This window comes from Falco peregrinus, chromosome 7 (genome assembly GCF_023634155.1).
Source record: "Falco peregrinus isolate bFalPer1 chromosome 7, bFalPer1.pri, whole genome shotgun sequence".
Lineage (NCBI taxonomy): Eukaryota > Metazoa > Chordata > Aves > Falconiformes > Falconidae > Falco > Falco peregrinus.
In genome coordinates this window covers 45,392,131-45,415,351 of record NC_073727.1, presented here as the reverse complement: position 1 = coordinate 45,415,351, position 23,221 = coordinate 45,392,131, and the positions used below count along the sequence as shown (strand labels likewise).

At 37.9% G+C, this 23,221-nt stretch overlaps 1 protein-coding gene across 14 annotated transcripts in view; it reads right to left on the bottom strand.

Moving 5' to 3' along the window:
* SYNE1 (spectrin repeat containing nuclear envelope protein 1) overlaps positions 1-23,221 on the bottom strand; it is a 317,016-nt gene that overhangs the window by 113,901 nt on the left and 179,894 nt on the right. For all 14 annotated transcript variants that reach the window (XM_055810929.1, XM_055810939.1, XM_055810935.1 and 11 more), the window contains 15 exons: positions 21,711-21,836; positions 20,036-20,212; positions 17,896-18,161; positions 14,994-17,154; positions 14,261-14,598; positions 13,446-13,590; positions 12,242-12,460; positions 11,131-11,393; positions 9,358-9,523; positions 8,607-8,762; positions 8,241-8,393; positions 5,949-6,131; positions 4,328-4,465; positions 2,788-2,973; positions 286-408 (listed from right to left, as the gene is read on the bottom strand). In XM_055810929.1, coding sequence (XP_055666904.1) covers positions 286-408; positions 2,788-2,973; positions 4,328-4,465; positions 5,949-6,131; positions 8,241-8,393; positions 8,607-8,762; positions 9,358-9,523; positions 11,131-11,393; positions 12,242-12,460; positions 13,446-13,590; positions 14,261-14,598; positions 14,994-17,154; positions 17,896-18,161; positions 20,036-20,212; positions 21,711-21,836 — 4,800 coding nt within the window. The remainder of the gene's footprint in view (positions 1-285; positions 409-2,787; positions 2,974-4,327; positions 4,466-5,948; positions 6,132-8,240; positions 8,394-8,606; positions 8,763-9,357; positions 9,524-11,130; positions 11,394-12,241; positions 12,461-13,445; positions 13,591-14,260; positions 14,599-14,993; positions 17,155-17,895; positions 18,162-20,035; positions 20,213-21,710; positions 21,837-23,221) is intronic.

Genomic DNA, 23,221 nt, shown 5'->3' with positions numbered 1-23,221 from the left:
AAGAACTGAGCTTTACTATTACTAAGGATTAAGCTTGGATTGGATGCAGATTTCTCTGAATTGCATCAACCTAAGGACAGACTCATAATGGATTATACTTCAACCACTCCCTTTGAGGGAATGATTTTTCCTGTTCCATCCCTTATTCCCTCGGCAGTAATTTTGGGCTAGACTCTGAAACAATGACCCACCTAAGAAAAACCACAATCAGTCTCACCAATATTCATTATTTTCTGTGTAAACTCACACAACTCAAGAGCTAACTCTGAGCTCCTGGCCTTTTACCTGTCTGTGAGAAAGTTGTTCTTTCAAGCTCAAATGCCCGAGCTCTGGAGAGGTCAGTGTGGCTTGGGCCTGCTCCAGAGCAGCCTGCAGGGCTCTCAGCTCAACTTCAAATTTCTTCATGTCCTATAACACACAACACAGTTGATTCAGGGATAAATAAGAAAAAAAAAAGAGAAAAAAAGAAAAAAAATCACTATAAATACACCCGTCTGGATTTTGTAGCTATGTCCCTTACATATAATGCCAAAACTAATTCAAACTTTTAACAATGAATTTTAGATGTTTACCATATTGGATAAAAATACCAGTCATATGGCAGTCTAGAAAAAGAGGTCTCACACCAATTATTATTTTAAATACTTCCTCAATGTCAAATATAGCATGTACTTTATAAAGCTAATTTCATAAAGTTCGAGGCCTAGAAAGGAACTCAAGATGTCCTCCAGTCATCTTCCTGTAATAAGACAGGACACAACTGGCTGATCTTTAGACTGTTCTTAAAGACCACTAGCAGTGGAGTCCCCCCTAAGTCTACAGAAAACATATTCCACTACTTCAGTACTCTATTTTTGTAGAAAGTTTTTTCTGATGGTCTGACATGAAGTCATCTTTTGTTGCCATTTCAATCTTTTACTTACTATCCCATTAACAACAGACATGAAGAAGAAATGAATTTTATTCTGAATTCATCATGTTAGGATAATACTTTTACAGGCATACTTTCTACATATCAAAACCATCACTACCCTCTGTTCTTTCCCCAGCTGGTCCACATCTTTCTTCAAGTGCAAAATCTGACAAAGCTGTAACCTTGTTGGTGACCAACAGGTAGAACAAAAGGACTGCTTCACATACCTTACAATTATATACTTTATTTTCTGTATGGTGTTTGGATTTTTTACAATGATGTGACAGTGTTTAGTCATATTTCCGTGATCCACATTGTTAAACTTAACACCTTTCAACAGGGCGTGCCAAGCCAGTAGTTCCTCATTCAGAGGAGCACATGTCTGGTTCTTCCTGCCTACACATAACAATTTGCACCTGTCTGTTGAATAGCAGCTTAATTTTTTTCAGGTAGACCCTGTACATTTGGTGTTGTCTAAGCATCCCAAAAGCCATGATCTCTAAACCATCATACAACTCATTAATAAAAATACTGAATAGTACCAGATCCAAGGGAGAACCCTGCAAAACCCTACTTGATGTATCCCTCCTTTCTGTCTGTGAACCACTGATAATTACACACCTGGTAAGTTTTCTGTAGCCAGCTTTACACCTACTTACTGTATTTTCAACTAGAAAAGCTTAATAACTTTGTTAGCAATATCATGTGAAAATTATTAAAATCAAGTTAGATGACATACCGTACATTTATATACAAATCTATTACATTTACATTAAATTGGACACTTTTGATATGATTTTCTTCCTTCATAAATTTTTGTTGTCTTCTGTTCATCACCATGTTTTCTTATAGGAATTTACAAATAGTTTATTCAATTGTTCCAATATTTCTCTGAGAACTGAAGCTAGTAAATTTAACTTCCACTATGTTTACTTGTACACAAATCTCTGGTTTGTTCCATGAAAAATAATAAAAAATAATAATAAAAGCCTTCAGCTCCAAGTGTGGTTTACTGATTTGTGCTTTTGTAATAGAAAGAAGTCTTCTTCAAAACCTCTGTTACACTGTTAAGGCTGTTGCAGCTGGAGCATTTCTGCTGTCTTATAAATATTGTGAAATAAGAGTAAAAAATGGAGAAGGACCATTTTTAACCTCAGCTGCAATCATCCTAACAGTTGGTGATAGCCTATTCTTTCAAGTTTCATTTTGCTGGTTTTCTGTTTAGTAGTGTGTAACTGTAGCAGCTGACAGCAGAAGAACCCCTATAAATATACTAATTACATCACTCCTATATTCATATTTTTTCCTGAATTACTGTATGATTATTTTTTTTTTTAAAGTTTACCATGCCCTCAGTCACTGCACAGGCATTACACACATTTACATTAATAATAAATACATATGGAATATCTGCACAGAAATATTAGGGACATGAATAAGCACAATCACTCTTTTCATTGCACTCTCTTGTAGAGGCAGGTCTTACAGTATGGAATCCTGGTCTGGTCCAGTACTGATCTGAATTAATTGATAGCAAGCTCTAAATATCTTTTAAAAGAAAAATAAAGGAAATGTCATGTACTTTCCAACACAGACATTTTTCAATTATCTAAACATAGGTGTTATTTGAGACACGCCACGATCCCCAATACATCCATCCAGAATGGGCAGATATGACACAACCTGCAGAAATCTTGCCCCCATCTAGCAGCATCAGAAGGCAGTATCTCAAATGGCACAAGACATGTAACTTTAGACAACACAATCATGCTCTTTACAGACCACAGATAATCTGCACTGCTAATAGTCTCAGAAACACGATGCATGCACCACCATAGCTGTCAGCTAGCATTACAAGAACTGCTTTTATATACCTTGGCAGCATCTTGGAGATTTGGTAGCTGCACTTTGATAACTTGCTGTAATTCCTCTGTCCGCCGCCCCAGTTCCAGCACTTGCTGTGACATTTCTTCAGTACAGTATACACTTGACAGATACTCAATCTTCTCACTCATGGCCTCAAGATCACCATGAATATCTCCAGACTCATCAAGCATAGCCTAGACAGAGATATGCACAAACTGAATGCCAGAATTAAGCTTCAGATTAAATACATTTTAATTATATTCCTGTCCTTCGAAGTCCTCAATTCTTACATGTCTGTAAGCATATAATTAGGTTCCAAAGATTTCCTGTAAGGCTTCAGCATACACTCAGAATTAAGCATATTGCTTAAGTGCTTTAGCTTACGGAGACTGAGAAACAAAAGCTTAAGTCATGAAGCTTCAGCAGCTGTAGTTACCAAGACATTCATTTTAGTGTTTTGCTATACACACTTGCCTGCAAAAATAAAATGGTCATAATCTATGGATTGGATTTGTTCTGGAAACCTGATGTACCTAATAGGATGCAGCAGAAAGCAATTGGATGTAGTCATTAATGCTTCCTAAAAAATGGCTACCAAAGGGTTCTGTGGGATGACATTGATTAAGCCCATATCCTCATAAAATTTTGATGCAGGGAAAAAGCCATAGCAAAAAAACAAAACAAGAAATGCAATCTGCCAGCTATCCTGAGGATAAATTGTCTGAAGGTTCTTATTCAGAATAATAAAGTGTGACATACTATACTGCTGCAGTGTAAGTGAAGGTAGCTGACAATTAACTGATGAATATATAAAAAACATAATTAATACAGTCCGATTTTGGCACTAGTGAGATATGATCATCTTATGATACTTTGATTTGTTTCATGTGGTCACTTAACACTGGGCAAGCTTGAACCTTATCAAAGTGCTCCACTGATTTTTTGATGATGGATGAAATGAACATCCACATTTGCATGTTCCACACCCAGCACAAATCGCACTGTCACACAGACAGCAAATCACCCTGATGTGAGACATTCAGGAAGCAACTGGAAAAAACCCATCCATTGGGTGTCAGTCTGAGAACATCTGGTGTGAAACTCATCAGATGAGAAAAAAGGATTCTCCAATTTAGCATAAAGGAGAAAGAAAAAACAAACAACCCCCCAAAGTGAAAATTGTGTTTGGTTAACTAAAATTTTAGAATGTTAATTGCAATGAGGTACTCAGTGTAGTTGAATCAGTGTACAGACACAGTATTCAACCAAAAGCTACTATGAAGTCAATGTACTTGAGTAAACATTGAGATTAACTTTCAATCATGTCATTTTATTCAAAAGTATCTCCTAATTTCAGTCTTCAAAATAATTTCCCAAAACAAATTAATCATCTTGCAGACTTGGGGGAACAGTGATAGAAATCTAGCATGTTAAAAGATTCTTCCTCAAGGAAAGGAGGCAAAAAAAGTGTGGCAAATAAAACTTCACTGCTTAGAAAATAACTTCTTATATACACTGCCCTTTAAATTTCATAGCTCATATAATCACCTGATATGCTTTAAACTGATCACGAAGCTGAGACGAAGAATTCCATGTTATACTACCGTGCACTAGGATATTTGCTTTCTCAATCCATTTCAATATGAACTCCAGCATCTCATTGTATTCTTCCAAGTATGAAGCAGCCTGGATATAAAAGAAAAATCCACTTCAAGCCTAAAATGTAATTCTGTACAGTTCATAGAGAATGATAAAATTAATTTAATTTCATTTACTGTTTTTAACTTTTGGATTGTTTTAACAACTTTTCTTACTGTTGAATATAATGTAATTATTTCTGTATTTATGGAGTTAAAATAGGTCTGCTTCCAGTAACAAGCATACCTATTTCAGGGGGAAAAAAGGCACTATAAGAATGTAGGTCACACTGGGAGAGTGCATTGATGCTCAAATATATCCCTAGAAGGGACACTTTGTGCACATATTTCAGCCTCACACTAAGTTCCAAAATACCTTCTTGACTCACTGCAAGCCTCCTTTAAGTCATTCCTTATTTTTTTCTCTCCTTCCATGTCATCCTCCAAATCACCTTTTTTAAAAACCTATTTTGTCCACTCAGTTTATTTCCAAAAAAAGAAGTGTTGCAACTTATTTCAAAATACAGGACAAATTTTCTCCTTGCTGATTCATTCAATTTCTATTTAGCAAAGTACTCTTTAGTTCCAATTTTATTCTCACTTAGAAGGAATAATTTCACTGATTTTCATGCATTTGTCCTGTATGCAGGATGGGTCAAAACCTAGGTGACTGAACTGTATTTGCATACAGTTTGCCTTACAAATAATTTTTTCTGCTAGGAAGTGGATTTCTTGGTGCTGAACAAAAATATCCTAATGGTTAAATCACTTCACCAAGTACCTTTGACTGAACCCTTACTTTGATAGTAATTTTCTACTTCTTTTTAAAAACAATTTTTCAGAGGAAACTGAAAATATAATGTAACACGCTTTTCAAGCCTTACAGAAGCTTCTTTATGTATGCAGAAAAAAAGAACTCGTAATTTACCCGGGTATTGATTGCAGGAGCATAGATAATCCATTTCCTCGCTTTTAGCTAGTTTTTTTGGGGGATAACAAGAACTAGGAAAAAATACATAAGATAGAGTTTCAGGGGCTTTGAACTGCAGGGGAAGCATCTTTATGAATGCTGAAGCATTTCATAAACATGCATAATTGAGGCCATTGTACCTGGGCTTTTCTATTGAATCTACACATTATATTCACCCTCTATAGATTGTGACTAGAATAAAACAACTTCTTTTTTTTTTCAGTGCTGCAAATACAGGTAACAGTGATAAGACAGAGGTCCTGAGAAGTACGAGATAGTATTTCCTGGCATGCTGCTGTTTGTGAGAAACTCTACAATCTTTTCAGGGCACCAAAGACAACAGCCAGCAGACAATTAATGAAAAAAATGTGTTAATGCAGCATCACAGAATAACTCCACCCTCCTGATGTGCCTTTCTGAGGTGTGATGCAAGCCCTGACTAATAATAGGCAGATGTGTCAAGGAATGCCCCTTCTTGCATAACTACAGGAAAATAAATGAGAAGCTTGCATGCTCCTACTGCTTCTGCAAAGGGAACAGTAGAAAGGATTTGAGATCATACCTGACTGAGCTTGGCTGCTCTGTACTCAGCCTGCCGTATGGTCTGTTGGTGCAATGCGGTGAGTTTCCCTATCTTGTTAGCCAGCTGCTTAGCCAGCGGTACATTCTGCTCTGCGAAGTCCTGTACTGATGCATCTAATTCCAACAACTTTATATTGCAGCTGTCCAGCTCTTCACCGAGGATCTAGATAGACAAGAAAATCAGTGATCCAGGAAGTGTGAGCTTTCTGGTTATTATTTCTAGTCCAACTTTCATACCCTGTCCAAAGTCTCCATGGTTTGTTCCATTTTTAATCTGGCTGGAAAGCAACAATGCTTGACTAAGCAGGAAGGCAGAACAGCAGGATGTTTGGTCATCTCTTAAATGTGTGCCATTACTCTTTCTTCTCTGGCTTCCTGGTTGAAAGGGATAACTGTTTTCCCTACCACAGCAAAAGACTGAGTCACTTCAGAGTGACATTAACTGTTGGTCATCTGTGCTTGGTTTTGAAATGAATAGTCAGCACACGTTGCCATGGCAAGGATTTTTATTTATTGGAAAGGGATTTTGTTTTGTTACTGTCTTAAAACGTACCCTTAGAAACTCAGAAATACGTTATTACTCATGAATCCATTATAAAAACTTTCATTTTCATTTGAAACTTGAATTTTCATAGCTTGATCTTGATACAGGAGCAGTCGGGATCATGCTACACTTTTTCAATAGAAACTGATTTTAAAATCAATTTTTCTTATCATAGTTACAAAATTCCTGAAAAGTTTAAAAAGGAAAGCGAAAAAGTTTATATAACATACTTGTGAGCTACAGTTTCTTGGGGAGGGGGGGTATTGGTGTTTTTTTGTATTTGGTTTCTATACCTAAGGTGTTAACAATTCACTGTTTTTGTAATATACATAAGCCTCATCAAACACCCTAGCCCCTTTCCAATTATTTTTAGAAATTTAAATTGCAATCATTAGACAAAAATAAATTCAGAACACTGCTCTAGCTACAAGCTGTTCAGGTTAGGGCTGTCCTGGCAGACACACCTTAGAGTGTAAGTTGCAATCAGTTGTTATCATAAATAAATATTATTCCATTAACTTAGTGACATAACTGTCTACATGTAGACATAAAGACAAATCTTGAACTACTCATCTAAATACAAAGACACACATATTTCAGGCAGGCATAAATATATGTCTCTACTACAGAAATGATGCAGAATTTATATGTTGTTTAAAAGTGAGGGAAGGATCCACTTGACTCAGGTCACGTGGATTTAAAACAGATTTTTATTATATTTTTCACAACCAGTTTCAATGTTAATATAGAAGTATTTACAGCTGTAAACAAAGCCAACCCAGTCTCAGAAGTACCAGCTGTGTGCTGACATAAATGCAGTTGAGGGAAAAGTACTAAATCTTCAGTGACAGAGTTTTTGTCTGTGTGACAGGGCAAAGCACATTTCACTGGCTTTCTGCTTAATTACTGGAATCAAGGAGATACACCAAATTTTAAAGGGACATATTTCAACAACACCTCCTGCAAAACAAATGGTACTTTGGAGCATAATGAGAGCAACTCATGAAAATAAACAGGTAATTTTTGATATGCCAGTCATGCCAAATCTCCTTCTTGGTATGCTTTGCTTACTTTCAGACCAAATGTGGTCAAATTGATTAGTTAAAAAGCCAAAGCAAACAAACAAAAATACACCCCAAAAACCACACACACACCCTACTCTCATATGATAATCCTAACTTGGCCATTATACCTCAGTACGGATGAGCTCCTCTGAGTGTGGTACACACCTAAAATTAAGAAAAACTACAAAAAGAACCAGGAGTTCTTTGCATTACCCTTAAACGCACCAGTAGTACTTTACCTCATTACTGCACGAAATGGCATGAATTGGAGTACTGGCTAAGTAAAATTCTATTTTTCACAAGTAATGGTATACTGTAAAGAATCATCTTTGTAGTACAGGCTGGGACACGGAGCAGTCTGGAAGCCTCTTAGGCTTTCCCAGACTGCAGTCATCTTCATTATCTAGAGGGAACAGCATAACTTTGTCCATCCAACTTGGTTTTACTCTCAGCTACTTCCTCCAAGTTCTTACTCACTCTAGCCCCTGTATGGGCTAGTTTGCAAAGAACATAAAAGATCTCCTAAGTCAACCCTTATTTCTGGCCATTCTTCTGTTGAACTATGCTAAAAAAATGTGTCATGCAAGTCTTCACAAATACAACTTTGGTATGAAGTGAGTGTCTCAATTTGGTGTAACTCATTATGAGGGAAGCCTTCTCTTACCTTTTGTTCAAGTCTAGCTTGTGCTATGTCATTTGTTTTCTTTTTCAGTTTGGAAAGAATGACGTTTAGTTCATTTGCTATCTCCTGGATTTTCTGACCAAACTCTTGATTCAATGCTTTGATCTGCTGAGTTTCTCTTTCTTTGGTTTGAATCTGTCAACAATAAGAATTAAATTCAGTAACCAGGAATCTCTCTTCCTGAAAGGAAATTAACTTTTATTGAACTTACTTTAATTCAAAGGAAGAAGGTAATGAAACTATTCTACATTGTCCCTGTTTGACCACACTTGGATATTGTATTTCACTAAGGTATAAAGTCTAAAGAAGGGATATAGATCTGTAAAACATTTATCTATTATACTTTACCTGATCCTGTACAGTTACAAGGGCCAGCCCAACTTCTGCTAAATGAAGAGACAGTTCAGAAGGTAAAATGGTGTAAAGCCCCAAGTACTTATTCTGTTGTTGTTCAGCCATTTTTTCAACAGCCTGGCGATGAGTAGTTACTTCACCAAGGAGAGACTAATGACAGAAAAACAGTATTGTTAAAATGAATGGGGAAAACATGTCTGCTTAAACTTAGCAAATGCAGATATTACATGCAGCTTATAAAAAAGCTAATTGCTTTCAAATTTTTAATTAGTTCATTAAAAAGAGTTTTAGCTTGGGATTCTCTGGATTATTATTTATGACTGTATGTCCAGTTATCTTTTTCTGTATGACCACATGTATAAAGAAAATGTTAAGTTTTCAGCACCTCCAGTGAAATGAGTTTTATTTTGTTCCTTCCCTCCCTGCCCCAAACGGTCAAGATAGAAATGTCACATTCTGTCCATTCACATGCTATAGTTCCCCCATATTTCAGATTAGAGGAGAAAACTTACTATAACAATATGCTAGTATGTAAGATTTCACAAATGCAAACATTTACTTATAAGTACCTTTAAAGTATTACAGCCCATCGGATACTTCATGCTTTATGAATTTTTCTAGTGGCTTACTCAAAAACTAATGGATATTGTCTAATTTGAACTTCTGGTGGTTTTGAACTGATTAACACAAGCAGATTACAACGAAGATAAATATTGTAATTCAAAAATTGATAAGTTTGATATACCTGCAACTCCTGAAGTTGCGTATCCACTTCTACATCAGGGCTTAACAAATATTCTTTTGTTTCCTGGATCCAGGACTTCACAACATTAATCTCTGCTTCAACCTCCTCACGCTCCTTCAGCTCCTGTTTCACCATCTTCACACCTTTTTTCACTTTCTGTTGCATACTTCAGAAACAAAGAAATGGTAACTATTTGTGAAGAATTAAGCAATGTCTTAAAATATTGCTTTGTGAAAAAATAATAATCATTGATAGCCCCACATCCAGAGTAATAACAAGTGGGGCAGTACTGCCACAGACTACTAAAGCAGCACACAAATTCCTCCTGTTCGTTCTTCAGTTCATTCCTTTTAATTAGCAGTTTATGTATTTTGACATCGAGTGCACAATTCTTTTGAAGAAACACAAATGTGTTTACAGCACAGACGCCTACATCTGAGCTCATCACCACAGAGTGCCATTATTGTCAGTGGAGGAAGCAGGCAATTCTAAGGCATTACTTAGGATGATTCCTCATCATTCTGAAAGAGACTTCTAAAATAGTTCAGAAAAACTGCATCTTAGACCTGTCTGTTTCTCTCCACTAATTATCAGTGAGACAATAAGAATTAACCAATTCAGATGCAGATATCTATAATCTAAAACAACATGAGATAAATTCCAGCCTTATTGATAGGATTTGCATTGGCAGAATGCCTAGGATAGGGTGTGGATCAAACCCCAGGACACCATTTTATCCAGAGACCTAACTCCACACTTCCACTAAGACAGAATTCCTGCACTTCCCTCAAGAATTTGGATCTCATATAAAAAATAGAATCTTTCTCAGATGGCAGCTCTGTGAAAGATCTACCAGACTACTTGTAGCTCTAACGTATGTGACATTAATATTACTTTGATATCCCCGTATTTGTGTTTGTTTGTATTAACCTTTCATAGTTGAATCATGCCTTATTTACATGAGCATGAGATCATCACAGACCCTATTTCTTAGAAATCAATTCTAAGGGAAGAAGGGAATTACCAAAGTGCTAACAACTACGCATTTTCTACAGGGATTCCTATTCTACTGTAATCGGTTATGCATGCACACAATGAATTGCACAGGCTAGGTGCAGGGTTTACAGTTTTTTTCATTCTCTGTCTCTTTCCCTCTTCCCACTGTGCAGATCCAGTTAATGGCATCTTGGTGCAGTTATGAGGTGGGTATGAGTCCTGAAACTCAGCCATAAAAATTCCTCTTTTATACATGACAGTGAAACTTTTTAGATTTAGATAAACATTAATATAATCACAAGGTGAAATGTTAAGATGTCTCATTTGGACATGCACTAAATTCCCCTGTAAATTTCATAGGATACCTACTTTTGGTACCTAAGTGCTTCCAACAGCAGAACAAAGTGATAAACTAATCTGAACTTAGGATACAAAAAGATAAAAAACCACTGTTAATGGTGAGATGCAATGGAAGTGTTTAAAATCAATTGTAGCTTTCATGTAGTTTATACAGCTTTTATATAAATTACTATTACTACGGAAGACAGGAAGTACATATTATAAAATGCATACTCCTGCTGATGGGAATAAAAAATAATAGTGAAAATATATTTGAAAATTAATTAAAGATAATTTTAACTGGTGCTTACTTTACATTAAATAACTAATTGTTTTAAGCATGGTAATTGTTAACGATAACAAAAATGATACATGAACTCTGAATAATGAATTGTCAGGTACCATTTTTCTAATGAATCTTTCAAAATATTGCCTTACTTGTGGCACCGATCTTGCATTGCTTTGATTTCTTGCATGAGAGGTAGCTCCTCCTGAGATGGAGGCTTTATTTCCACATCCTGAAGCATGCTGACAGCGTGCTGTTTGAGCAGGCCCAAAGATGACAGCTGGTGGTCCACCTCCAGAAGGAAACTGCTGTGGTAATCCAGGAGTTCCAGGAGCTCTGTCTTGGATGCCTTTTCCACTGAGCTTTCTGGTAAGCGACCCTGTAGCTGATCTATTACTATAGTGGCTTTCTGAATCTGTGGAAAGAGATGAAGTCTTGGCGTAATGAAATTAAAAAGAAGCTAGTACAACTGATACCAAAAGCTGCTAAATCCAGTGCTATTCATTTACATGCTGTAAAACAGTTGTGGTACAGGGCTTGTACAGCAGTGCCTACAGCAGATATTCATCTATGCTCTAACGTGCTAGATCTAGCCAGCTAGCCCTAGCTTTTCACAGCAGACTAGGACTTGCTAAGGGACATTTCTGTCAAGTGATGATTGGCCCCTCATATTTTTTAGCATTTATTATCTTTATTGCCGTAGGACCTAAAGGTCTATCGCAGGGCAGACCCATATTTGGCACAAGTTACACATTTAACAAAAAGCTTATCCCCATTCCCAGAGAACCTGCAATCTGAGCATAAAATAATGGACAATGACAGATAAAAAAAGTCAGGTAGGACATAAGGAAAACAAAGAGACACATCATCAGTGAGCAGTGACAGGCAATAGTATCACTGCATAAACTTAGAAATAGCAAACTCATACTCTTCAGGGGAAAATAAAAGGGGGTGAAAAACGTTTGACAATCTAGAACAGAGCATCTGGGGAAGGGAAACACAGAGGAGAAGATTCTGAAGAATCATCAGAAACCAAACCAACTCTGTATTTACTATACACATATGCATATAGAACAGCGCAGACCTTGGAGGCAGTGGTTCTAAACCTAGGTTTTCCATAGCTGTTTTTTATTATGACCTGACAAAAATCACCGTTATTCCTGCTGTCAGCTTCGTCTACCGCAAGATGATTAATAAGGCAGTATAATGAGTGAAAACCTAGGTACAGTTAACAAAGGAGGATTTACCAAGACCAGAAGTTACCTTATCATTAAAGCCCTTCCAGTCCTGCACTGCATCTTCCAAAATTTTCTCTTGTTCTTGGGCTACATTCCGGAGCCGTGTCCAGCGCTGCCAAACTGTTGTCATGGATCTACTTATAGTTGCCTTACTGGCATCATTGCTAACTTTTTCCAGCTGTGAAGCCTTTTCTTCTAGGGCTGTGATCTTCTCATGGAAAGAATTCACTACAGACACAAGAGTCTGAAGAAGCAAAAATAAGCGCTGTTTTCCTCTTTTACAACACAGTTCAGAACTATTCAACACACTTGCAGGCAAATGAGCCACCTGTATCCACTGCAGACGAAGAGGAGGTACTCTATGCTGAGTGAGGTGCTTTGGTCTCACTTTATTTTTCATATGCAATATATTAACTACAGCTAGTTGAAGGACCTGGTCTAAAATGCAAGGCTCTGGAAGCCACAGAAATCTGGTGTAATCAGATTTTCTCTTCTTTTCTAGCCCCTCAAAAGGGGTGGAAATAAGTATACAGGACCCTTTCATAGCAAAGACTGATTCTATTAGAGTCTAAAAATGAATTCAGTATTTAAGCATATATTTATGTCATTTTTATCTTTAATGCCATTTTAGATGTCTGAGAGTATCAGGATGTTCTCATGAAGCTGGCAGACAAGACGTTACCCTTAGGGGAGATTCCTGCATTCACAGAGACACAGCTGGAGATCAGGCAGGATGTCTGGAGTGTCACTAACTGCCTATATTAAGGCAATGGTTTAGCACCCTAAATACTAGAGAGGAAAGTAATTCAGTCACATTTCTTTCTTTTACACTAAGTAACATTTAATATTAAACTCCAACCCTTCCTGTCCTAGTAATATTCCATGTGATCCAGAGTAGATGAATGCTTCTATTGATCTGAATTGTAGGATACACAATGTTGGGGCTTATGTAGCCAAGGCTTTTTGGAATCCTACCAGCTCTCCATACTCACAGACACACAGACAGACATTAAGCTGAGAAGTGATTAAAAATACCTGTCTCAGTCACCCCACAAATAAAATGGGTGTTCTGCACAACACAAAACACCTCCTGCTGCGCTGTGACACAGGTAAGCATTACAGGAAAAGTTCTAAAAACTCAAATTAAGGTTTCCACAGGTAGGGACCTACATAATACACATTTATTTTCACTGAAGGAAAAGGATTTCACATGATTTTCAGTACCTTACCTTATGTGTTAGCAATTTCTCTTCTGCTTCATGAGAAGAAGCAGCTTTAGCTACTGAGAATTCAGATAATTTTTTCTCAGCCTCATTCATCACTTCAATAACCTTCTGCCTCGCTGTCTGGTACTCCTGCCACTCAGAAGCATACCTTAAACAAATACAGTTCCAGAAAGAACAATTTAATGCAATATAAAACCATTTGAAAATCAGGAATATTGCTGCACCTAGTTTTCAATGTAACTTCTTAGTTTTAGTTTTGTTGTTACACAGTATTTTCCAAAAAAAATAGACAGGTTATTGGGAAAGAGCATACATAGAAGCATATGCTCCTGATTTTCAGCTATGCCTTACAGATATAGCTGGGCATTTAATTGCTCGTTTGACTCTTCCTCAGTGATTTTGCCTAGGTTGTGTTTTAAACCCAACCAAACTTTTGGAATTCAGAGCATTCAGAAATAGTAATTAACACAGTTATGCTGGTTAAAAAGCTATTTCCTTTTACTTCAAAAAGTCTGCTTCAATTTCATTTGTTTCTGCATAGGTCTTGTGCCAGGTGAAATAAGGGACAGTCATTCCCTCGTCTACTTGGTGCTGTTCCAAGCTTTACATAATTTTATCATCTTCCTCAGTATCACACATCTAGTCACTCAGTGGTAGAGAACAGAATCTCAGTGCTCTGAATCACAATATCCACTTCTCTCATCAGTAGCACAAACTTTTTACAAAATAAAATCAACGCTGTGATCTCTTTCTTTCATTACCAACAAGAAGGTCTTAAAATGAAAAGAAAATAAGAAAAAAAACCCACATTAATATACCTTTGCAACTGCTCTTGCTGGGTTTCGGCTTCTTGCTTTGTCCCTTTGGCCTTTTCCTCCAGTGCAGCTACATTCTGCATCAGCTGCTCTCTTGCTGTGTCTTGGATAAAGGGCTCTATCTCAGACACAAAGCCATGCAATTCTTTCAAATGATTACAGAACTGACTTTCTGTGCTGAAAAATTCAATGTGGTTCCTTAGGTTCTCCTCAGAGTTCTCAACATCAAGACCATTTCTTGCTAAATGTAGAAATTCCTGAGCATCTTCAAGCCAGTCATTTGCTATCTGCATCACTTGGTAGTATCTTTGGCAGAGGCTATATAATTTATTCAAGGTAGCCTGAAATAAAAGGGAAAATTATACAGAGGGCCACAGATATAAAATCCACAGCAGCAAGAAAAATATCCTCTGCTAAGAGTCTGGATTTTCCCCATGCTTGTTTTCTTTTCCCTTTATTATTTAAAATACAGGTCTGAAGAGACTATATGGAAGCAGATTTTGAGTGAGCTTGCATTTCTGCACACAGGTGTAAACTCATATCAAGGAAGCCTTTTCCGTGCCCCCCCCCCCCCCTCCCAAGTCAACCACAGCAACAGGCCACAACCTAAGTCATTAATAAAACCAAACAGGATTATTAAAATCAATCTTGTTATGATGATTACAAACATCAAGCCACAGAGCCATCTTCTTCAGCTTCATGAGCGAGAAACTAATGACACTTAGTGTGTGCTAACCTGTCTCATGTGTATAGCTTCTTGAACTTCACCATCTAGTTCTGTCAGCTCAGCAAGAGTGTTTTCCAGGTCAGCAGGTATCAGCTCTTTTGCTTGCATATATCTCTCTTTCTCTTTATTGCTCAGTGCGTTCATTATTCGCAGGCTCGACTGCACTTCTTCCTGATGTATCTGAACCTTTCTGATTTCTTCTTGAATGCTTTGCAGTTTGAGGTCCAAACTTAATGTTCCACTAAGTTCTGTTTTCACCCATCTCAACCAGTCAAGTGAGCGGCAGATTTCTGACTGGAAGTCTATGCTTTGCACAAGTCTGTTCTCACACTCCATCACGGTGTCACCAATGGCAGCATGCAAAGTCTTTAGTTTCTTTTGCCAAGACTGCACTTGGTGATTTGTTGCCTCACATGCAGATGAGTCAAGCTGAGGAGAAAGGGCTTCTAGATGTTCAGTTATTCGCTTCAGAAGACTCCCAGAGTCTTGCAAGCTGCCCACCAGAGAATGGTATATCTTCAACTTTTCTTCTATTGGGAGTGTTTCTTCATTTACCTTAATCTGCTCCTTCTTCACAGTCTCTAGTTGTGACTCAAACTGCATACACATTTTCTCATGCTCCTGGCATGCTTCTACTGTGTCTTCCAACAGGTTAATTTTCTGTTCTATTTGCCTCTTCAACTTGTGATACAGCGTGACAAGTTTTAACATCTCATCTGGTTGCCATGGCTGGCCAGTGCTTCGAAAGGCCTCCTTCTTCTGGTTTAGTTCATCCACAGCTGCACCAAGGCTCACCACTTCACCTAAGAGATCTCTGTAGGCCTGCTGGAGTGACACAGCTTCTTTGACTAAAACAGCAGCAGGAGCTTTGTCGGTCTTAGTAAACTGATCTTCTAGCTCAATCAGAGCTTTACTTGTCAACTCAATCAGAGAGGCATACTCTTTTCTGGCATAAATTGCTTCCTGAACCTTATATATTTTTTCTTTTGCCAGTGCAGTGACAATATTGAATTGCTGAGGGAGAATGTTAAGTTTTTCATCGAGATAAGAATGATCCACTTCATTAAGTGATGGTAGGATTTCTTGGCCATCCCTTTGCAGTGTAAGTAACAGATTTTCATATTCTGGAGATTGCTCAAGAATCTGTTGATATTTTGCCAACTGGCTGTAGAGTTCAGAGTTAGAATTCATCACATTGACTTCTGGAAATGTGACAATATCAGCTTGTTTTAGCCAATGGCAAGCTTTATCCAAGTCTTCTTTGAAATATTTCCTGGAAACAATGTTCTTCTCCAGTTCTAACAATCTCTGGTTACACTTTTGTAAAACGGTGTCATACACATTCTGTAGTTCTTGCAGTTTACCTAACACTTCACTTTTTTCTTGTTTTGTTGCTTCTTTCATTAAATCCCTTCCTTGAGCCCACAACCCCATGACTTCATTTTGATAGGCTTTCAGGTTAGCCTGGGCATTCTTACAAGTCCTGATCTGTTTGCTCACATCTTCTGGCAGCAGACAAATGTGTTCCGGAAACATTACCTTCTTCTCATGCTGCTGAATTTGGTTTGTAGCCTGAAAGACTGCCATGAGAAACTGGGTCTTTTCAGACAGTGCTTTGTTCAGGTGCTTTCTCCTCTGGCCAACCAGGTCGCTGAGACAAGCTACATGATGCTGTGCATCAGAAAGTGCTTTCTGCAGCTCCTGCCTTTCATTGAGCCCTAGGCTGGTCATCACCCTGTCAGCATCCTTCACAAGCATCTTCAGAACAAGCTGTTTGGCTTCAAGCTCACTGCAAATGGTAAGATGATCCATGAGAAGACTCTGAGCCAAATCTGGAGGAGGGCTCTGTTTAAGAGCCTCTGAGATACTAGGTTGCTGCTCCTCTGCCCATTCCATTAGTTCCTGAAATCTGGAATGAACCAAACTGAGCTCTTCTAAGGTTGAAACAGAAACTTGAATTTTCCTTTTGACAAGGTCCTCCAGCTGAGTCCAGCGTTGTTCAAAATGACCAAATTGCTCTTTTACTAATTCTTTGTCATCAAGATTCAGATGTTCTATCATCTTCTGTTTCTGATCTTTCAAATCTTCCAGAGCAAATCTCCTTTCCTGCAGTGCCAGTGCCAGTTTTTGCAAAGCTTCAAGGTGCATGTTTGTACTTTCAGCATCAGATCTGTTATCAAAATGGACAGGACAGAAATTATTAGATCCTATCTCAGGAGAGACTTTTAAAAGAGGTCAGGATTAATTATAAGCCCACTATACACTGAAATCAATATGATATAAATACCTATGGTTTTCAGATTCTTTTGAAGGTACCAGTCTTGAATATTAATTTAAAAGTTTAATATTTTGTTCTTCTCCCATTTGTCTACAACGTGGTCATCAGGCTGACCACACAAATTAACATGAATACTTACAGAGCATACTGGTTATATTGCACATATGAACAAATAATGTTCCATGACAGTGACAGCAGCAGTAATAGACTCTCACGAGTTTACACACATCCAGTGTGTTTATGCTATACAAACAAAGCAGCTGCAATCATTTAGCAGCAGCAACTAAGCTTTAATATAATATTCTAACAGATAAAACACAATATCACAGTGGAAAACACACATGAAACAATAAATACAAATGAAGGAGTCAAAATTCTTGAAATATCATAAAATATTATACCCTGAGATGAGATCAATCAGTACTTGCCTTAAAGACAAACACTGAAGATCTGGCTTCTCAAATTCTCTTTATTTCAATAAAAGTAATAGTCCTATAAGTAATAAGGGAGGCTTGCTTTTAATTAAGCATGGGAAAAGGGATTTTTCGTGGATCAAGCTTGGAGGTATTCTGTAAACAGGTCTTTCAGCATACACACACAAAGTCAGCTTTGTGCATGCTACTCCTTCTTTACCTAGCCAGGTTGTCCCACTCTTTTGTGAGCTTTTCCAAGAAAACTTCGACTACATTCATGCGATCATGGTAGTCCCCCGTCCTCTGCAGATCCTCCTCCCTCTGTAGGAGCAAACTGTGTGCCTGAAGGCAGAGGTCCAGCCACTGGCTGCTCAGTTCTCCTATTTCCTTGTGTTCAGGTGATTCCTGTCCTTGGGTTAGTTTGTTCACCTTCTCAGTCACAGATGTAAGAGCTGACTGCTTAGACTGCAACTTTTGACTGAATTCCTGAAAAAAATACAAGTCAAAACCAATATGGTGACATCTACTCAAAACTGTAAGATGGAATTTAAATTAAAAGTCTGAAATAAATAAATTGTTTAAGGACTGAATTCCTGAAAAAGATACAAGTCAAAACCAATATGGTGACATCTACTCAAAATTGTAAGATGGAATTTAAATTAAAAGTCTGAAATAAATAAATTGTTTAAGGACTAACTATCTGCCCAGGCAAATGCTGTGCAGATGTAAGTTGGAAGAAGTGCCTTCTCCCCTTGCTTAACCTTTTCCGCCATCTTCTCTGGTGAGGACAGGTTGGTTATAGACATGAAAGCAAACCAGAGGAGTTACCAAGTGCCAGTGATAAACGGAAATCACAATCAAGTCACACCTTGCTGTCCAGGGTTCTGGACTAGCTCCCACCATACACTGAAACATGCAAGATAGGCTGGGTCTCAAGAGAATTCATTTTACCAGTACTGTTTCTAGCTCACATTTTTCCTTTTCCTTTTTCATTAGAGACTAAAACTAGGAAGCAGAGTCCATGAGTCAGTAAGCCCCCACATCCATACTTTGTTTTGTTCCTACTTCTATCATAGTAACCATTATCACTGTCGTTATTGAAAAAAAAGCCAACGATTATCTAGGTATGACTGCTATTTGAGTTACTTAATTCCAGTAAATAAAGAGTCCACCTGCATACACATTTCTTACCAAATAGGTAGTCACAGAGAACCCAAAAAAACATACAATATACTGACAACTAAGACCAGCCAAATATTTTTCAGCACTTACACACTTTCTAGGATAAGTATCTCTTCCTGAATTCTAGTTCCAGTAACTGTAACTAAACAACCATGCCCAGCTCCAGCACTTTGCTGGGATGACATGTTTTCACTGAGGGCTGGTAGGGGTGCTGGAGGAGAGATGCTGCTGCCCAGGTCTGCCTCATTCCTCTTTGTCACTGCTTCAAATGGAGCCAAGCATCCTACATTAACAGTGCAAATTCAAGGAAAAAATACACATCATGCCAAATCTGTCAGTACAGCAGGTTCCTGCCTCTCATAATAACACAAAGTTCCTGACTGAAATAGTGAAGAAATACAGGCTCCTGCTTCTTCCTGGACTCTAACAATAGGTAGTGTAACAGCTTTCAGTCCACACTGCGCTGAGCTATCTTCAAGGGCTGTAACCATTCAAACACTTGTGTAAAACAGAGATTGAAGAGGAAGTACTTTTCGCCTAACTTCTGTCATATCAGAAAAAGAATCCAAGCTAAGCATAGACAAAAAATGCAAACCCCAAGCACTTCATCTTTTATTAAAGAAATAATCTGTTTTCCTGTTTCTTCTTGTTACTTTACTGATGTTTGTGATGTGTGCAGAATGGCCATATAAAGTCTCTCTTCTGTAATGAATGACTGAAGATCTGAAGGCATTTGTCTCATTATTTAGGGCAAATTCAATCAGGTTTCTATCACAGCCATTCTCCAGTAGTTTTCAAAGTCCAACAACATTGAATAGTTTTCTAGACTAACTTTGAAATAGATTTTGAATAGATTGTGCAGCAAGCACAAGCTGCAGGTCTTTAGGTCCAATGTGATCAGCAACTTGCCTATTAAAAGCAAAGGCAAATCAGAACAGTAGGCTGAAAATTGTCTACTGTCAGAAAGACAAAGCCAGAAAAATATTAAAGTACATTGCATTGCTTTCTGTGTCACCCTGTAGCATCAATAAGGAAACACTCTTTCCTCTGTATTCTCTGCTCTTGCTCACAACATATTAGCAATTGTATGTAATGCTGCATATAACATGATTCATAATAGCATCAGCCACAGGATGAGCAACTTCTTTACCTTCTGTTCTTAACCAAAGTCTCCTTACCTTAACCTGAAGTACCATATTCTGGGCAATGTTTATCTCCAGCTCTGCCCGTCTCCTTTTCAAATTCTGTAGTTGTTGATCTGCATCCTGGAAATATATCCAGAGTTCAGCCTTCATTTGTTTGACCTCTTCCCAGCCTTGGGCCAAGTACTGTGAGTGCACTATCTGTTGCTCAATCTAGAAGAAAAGAAATTAAAAGGAGTAGGAATGCTTTAATGCATCTATTTTTGGAGAATGGAAGATGAGTACCATTCTTCCTCTGAGCATAATACTGTAGTAAAGCAGATCTCTGCACTAGATTCTGAAAGAGCTAATACCACCCACAAAAAGGAAGAGTCCTAAGCTTCAAAAGTCATAATCAGACTTATCAAAGGAAAGCTGTGGGGAAAAAAATACCATCATTCACCCTTGAGAGAAGCAAGTTTGTTTATGAGTGTGTGTATTTCAAAGTGAGCTCAGTCTTCTGTTAAAGCTTAAATCAACTGTATGATTTCGTCTATTGCATGCCAAGAATATTGCTGGACTGCACCCTACATGCCTTCATAATTACCAAATAAAAGCTTAAACAAAACACTTTTCATTTGATTTTCTTATACCAGTTGTTCTGCCTATATGTCTTTTGTAAAACGCCAGTAAGAAGAATGCTTAAGAAGAAAGATCTGAGCCCATCAGTCACCTTAAACCACCAGTAACAGAGCTTCTTTTGCTCCAAATACAGCAGTAGGGCACCTTTAAGGTTTAGACACTCAACATATATATGTAACTCAAGGAGCTTAGTATATGTCAGCACTGTACCACCTGTGATTTCTCAAAAATGTTTCACTACTACTTATATATAAGGACAATCTTACTCTGATGTTTGGAATGCTTTATAGCTATTCAGCATTTGGCCTGCCATGTTTTTATGGATTACATGGATTTATACAATTTGCTCCTCTGGTATGGAATACTGTTACTGTATATATTAGATTTTTACCCTTTGTAGAAGTAGTTTCAAAAGTTTGGTTGTGTCTGTATATGAAACTGAGGTTTTTGTGTTTATAACAACTTATAAAAAAGGAATGCTTATAATGTTTCTTTTAAAATAACTTATGTTTATAGTTTTATTCTAAAATCAAGTATTAAGCTTCTTTAAAGCTTAAAATTGAAGGACACTTCTATAAATTCATATGCTGGAATAGATGCACTCTGATTTATGAATTGAACCATCATAATTTTTTATGATTATTATAATTAACGTATTAGTATACCCTAATAAGAACCTCAGTCTACTATTGAATAAATAACAGTAAAATATGTCTAAGCTTTAATAAGTACAGAGAAGAATATATTGAATTGTGTTTTATGAAAACAAATAATTTGGATCAGGTTTTTTTCCACAGAATGTTATTTGTGTGGCTTTAGACCAACATCTTGTAACACTGCCTAAGTACATTTAGCCAACTACATCATGTATTTTTGCATTACTACCAGGATAGCACTGAGTGGATTTAATAAAAAGAAATAATAAATAAAAGCAGAAAGAAAAAACTATTTCTAAAAGAAATACTTCAGATGAAAGTAAGATGACATTTTTTTAAGCTACTACCCAATATGACCTTTTTAATAGAGGACAGATCAAGGCAGTGAAAGCTCTAAAAAGGATTAAAAGTGGGTTGTTGTGGTTATCTTGTACCGTTTGTTTCGTTTGTTGAATATCTGTTGCTGTACTCTTCACTGTGGCATCTGACAGATCACACATGGAGCACAGAAGATCCAAGTATGTATTGGCCTGCTCCTGCAGAGCCCGGAAATGTTTTACCTGAGGGAAGACAGTCCTCAAATAAACTCTGAGACTGTGGAAGTAACCTCTTATTTTAATACAGTCATGCATTTTAATATTTGTACTTTAGTTTATTATTCCCAAAAGATACACTATTTTATTAGTTAAGGCTACTCTATGATAATTATGGAAGAGAGTAATTCTTAAAAACTTGATTATCATCCAATTATAAAAGTATTTAGTGACATATGCATTACCTAACTTATTTCTTTCTTTATGAAGTGTTGGATAGATACATCCAGTTTCAACAAGGTGACTTTATTTCCCTAGGTGAATGGGAAGCAGGGCTTTATCTGATTAATACAGTGTCATGTTCCTATATCTATAAAATTCTCTAGTGTCTGATAGCTCATGAGGAATCCATTCTAGCAGCACAAAAAGCTTTCCCACGCCTTCTGAAACCCTCCCAATGTCCCCAATATCTACGATTGTCAAGATCAGACAACATGATGCTTTTGAGGATCCTTGCTCTCAACACTGCCTGTAGGAGCTCACCTCTTCCTATGAAGAGTTTCCACATCCCAATAGGAAATGGTGATATTAGTGTTGACAAGCAGGGCAATAACACACCTCCTTGAGTCCCAGGGAGGAGACATGAGTGCCTACCTAACGCAGAGGGCCAGTGGCGGGTCCTCGAGGGCAAAAAGCTGAACACAACAGCAGTGTGCCTTTGCAGCAACCCCAAATTACTGTGTTAGCAAGAGTGCAGACAGCAAGCTGTTGGAAGCCATTACTCTCCTGTACTTATACTTGTCAGGTTGTCCCTGGTGTATTTGGCCCAGTTTCCCTCTTCCCCCATAGAAGAGATATGGCAAACTGATGCAAGTCCAGCAAAGGGCCAGGGGAATACAGGGCTGTAGTATATGGCATTTAGGTGGGTCTGAAGGAACTGGGCTTGTTCAGCCTGGAAAAGAGAGGCTAACTGCGGTCTGCCATTACTTAAAATGGTAGAGGTCAGGTCGGGGCAGTACTGAGAAGACGGAGCCAAACTCTTTGCCAAGGTGAGCAGAAAAAGGACTAGAGGGAAAAGTGACAAGCTGCAACAAGGAAATTCTTCCTAGATATGAGGGAAATTATTTTTCACACAGAACAGTTTAGCACTGGAACAGGACCCTGATCCTCAGGGATAGTCAAGGCCCTCAGCGCGCCAAAGAGCTCTGCAACCTCTATCCCCCTCTCCCTGGGGTTTGCCTTCATCTGCTCAGGGCCAGCCCTGACTAGTCTCAGCTGGGACCTGGCCAATGGAGAGGTGTTCAGAAGCCTTCCCCCTTGCTCAAGAGCTGTGTGTAAGCTCAGGCCCTCACCCACCCATGGACATCACCTGAGCTACGCTATAGGTGCATCTGTGCCTGGCAGATCCTGCT